General features: G+C 38.2%; 1 protein-coding gene across 1 annotated transcript; it reads left to right on the top strand.

Moving 5' to 3' along the window:
* The first annotated feature begins 623 nt into the window (after window positions 1-623).
* LOC136850970 (putative CENPB DNA-binding domain-containing protein 1) lies at window positions 624-929 on the top strand. The gene has a single exon (XM_067124948.1). It carries the CDS (start codon window positions 624-626, stop codon window positions 927-929), a length of 306 nt encoding a protein of 101 aa, XP_066981049.1.
* Window positions 930-1,896: the final 967 nt, after the last annotated feature.

Here is a 1,896-nt window from a genome sequence, read left to right as displayed (position 1 = left end):
TTTAGATAGTTTTCTTCGATTTCCTAGACGTGATGCAAGATGAGTAAATGTTAAAAAATATTTAATATACACTTAATATTTTACATGCATGGCCTCACTTTGTTTTGGCCTCCACAGAGGGATTTGTTTAATTTGCCTAAAACTGTTTTCTGCTTAAAGTTGATTTAAGTACACAGGTACATCCCCTTTTGCGATGGTTCATTTTGCAATAAGTCGAGTCTGAGGTGGGGTTAGCATTTCTGATGGTATCGAATACCGATACGAAAATATTTTGAAAATATTTTTAAATTTCAAATGCAATGGGCGTAGGCAATAGCATACAGTTAGGCAGTGTACAGTGTATGATACATTGGCCTGGGAATCTGGGATGAGCATGTTTGTTGCCCTAACGTGACCTCACTCGTCCTCTTCATTATAAAGTTGAATTAGGTCAGTGCTCATGTACGATTTTTTTTTGTTTGTCTGCCCGCATAAATAGTTTAAAACTAAAATTAGTGCATATCAGTATGTCTGGCAAACGTCCAAGTGAGTCTCCTACTGGTAGTGCCAAGAAGAAGATGCATCCAATTACTTTAGAGTAGGAAATTAATATTATCAACTAGTATGCTGGAGGCAAGGGAAACATGGTAATAGCTCGTAACGAACATCTATCACAGGCAGCGGTATCCAACATCATTAAGGGCAGGAAACAGATAATGGACACTATAAAGGCATCTGCTTCAGTTCATTCCATGTTTATATCAAAGAAGAGGACAGTGCCTTTGGAAGAAATGGAGCAGTTACTGGTCACATGGATGGAGGACCAGATACAAAAGAGTATGCCACTCAGCCTCTTGACCATTCAAACAAAGGCCCGCTTGCCTTTTGAGGAACTTAAGAAAAAGTATGATGATACCCACAACAAAGATTTTGTAGCAAGTTCTGGATGATTTCATTGCTTCAAAAAGCCAGGATGTTTTGCATAAGATCATCGTTGATGAAGGGTACTTAATGATGAATAAATCTTTAATGTCAACAAAACAGGACTATGTTGGAAGCGGATAACCTCAGTGGTCTTACATCCATAAAGAAGCAACAACGACGCCCAGATTTAAGGCATACAAAGATCAGCTGACTCTTCTGCCTGGCGGAAGTGTGGCTGGGTATAAACTCAAGGCAATCATGGTTTATTACTCAGCAAATCTGAGGGCATTAGCAAGAATCAGCAATCATATGCTTCCTGTGCATTACCAGTATAATAAGAAAGCATGGATGACTGCATTGCTTTATTTCAGGAGCAAAAGATTATTGTAGGGAAAACAACCCTTTCAAAATTATGCTGATTATCGACAATGCTCCCTACCACCCTCAGCACATCAGAGCTTTTAATGAGAACATAAAAGTTGTTCCTGCCACCAAGCACAACTTCTCTCATACAACTCATGAATCAGGGAGCCGTGGGTATGTTCAAGGCCTATTATCTTCGGAACACATTTGCTCAGGCTGTTCAGGCTACAGATAATGAGAAAGATCTTAGAACCTTCTTGAAGGAATTCAATGTTGTGAATGCCATTATGAACGTTGGAAAGAATGGGATTTGTAAAAATGTGCTAAAAGTGTATGTGAACTCATATAAATGTTTTGATAAGGATGAAGAAGTTGTGCAAATTAATAAAAAGATCTTGACAGTTGGGAGAAGTTTAGATTTAGAAATTGAAGAGGAAGATATCCAAGAACTCATAGATGTGCAAGATGTAGGGCTGATGACAGAAGATTCAATTGCACTTGCAGAAGAGAGAAAAACGGCAGAAGAGGAAGCAGAAATTGAAGAAGAGCCACAGCAAAGTTAAAACAAGAAAAAATGGCAGAGGCATTTGCCTTAATTGATGATTTAATGAAACTTTTTAGTCAAATGGA

The sequence above is a fragment of the Macrobrachium rosenbergii genome, chromosome 23, assembly GCF_040412425.1.
Source record: "Macrobrachium rosenbergii isolate ZJJX-2024 chromosome 23, ASM4041242v1, whole genome shotgun sequence".
Classification (NCBI taxonomy): domain Eukaryota; kingdom Metazoa; phylum Arthropoda; class Malacostraca; order Decapoda; family Palaemonidae; genus Macrobrachium; species Macrobrachium rosenbergii.
This window is presented reverse-complemented; position numbering and strand designations above follow the sequence as displayed.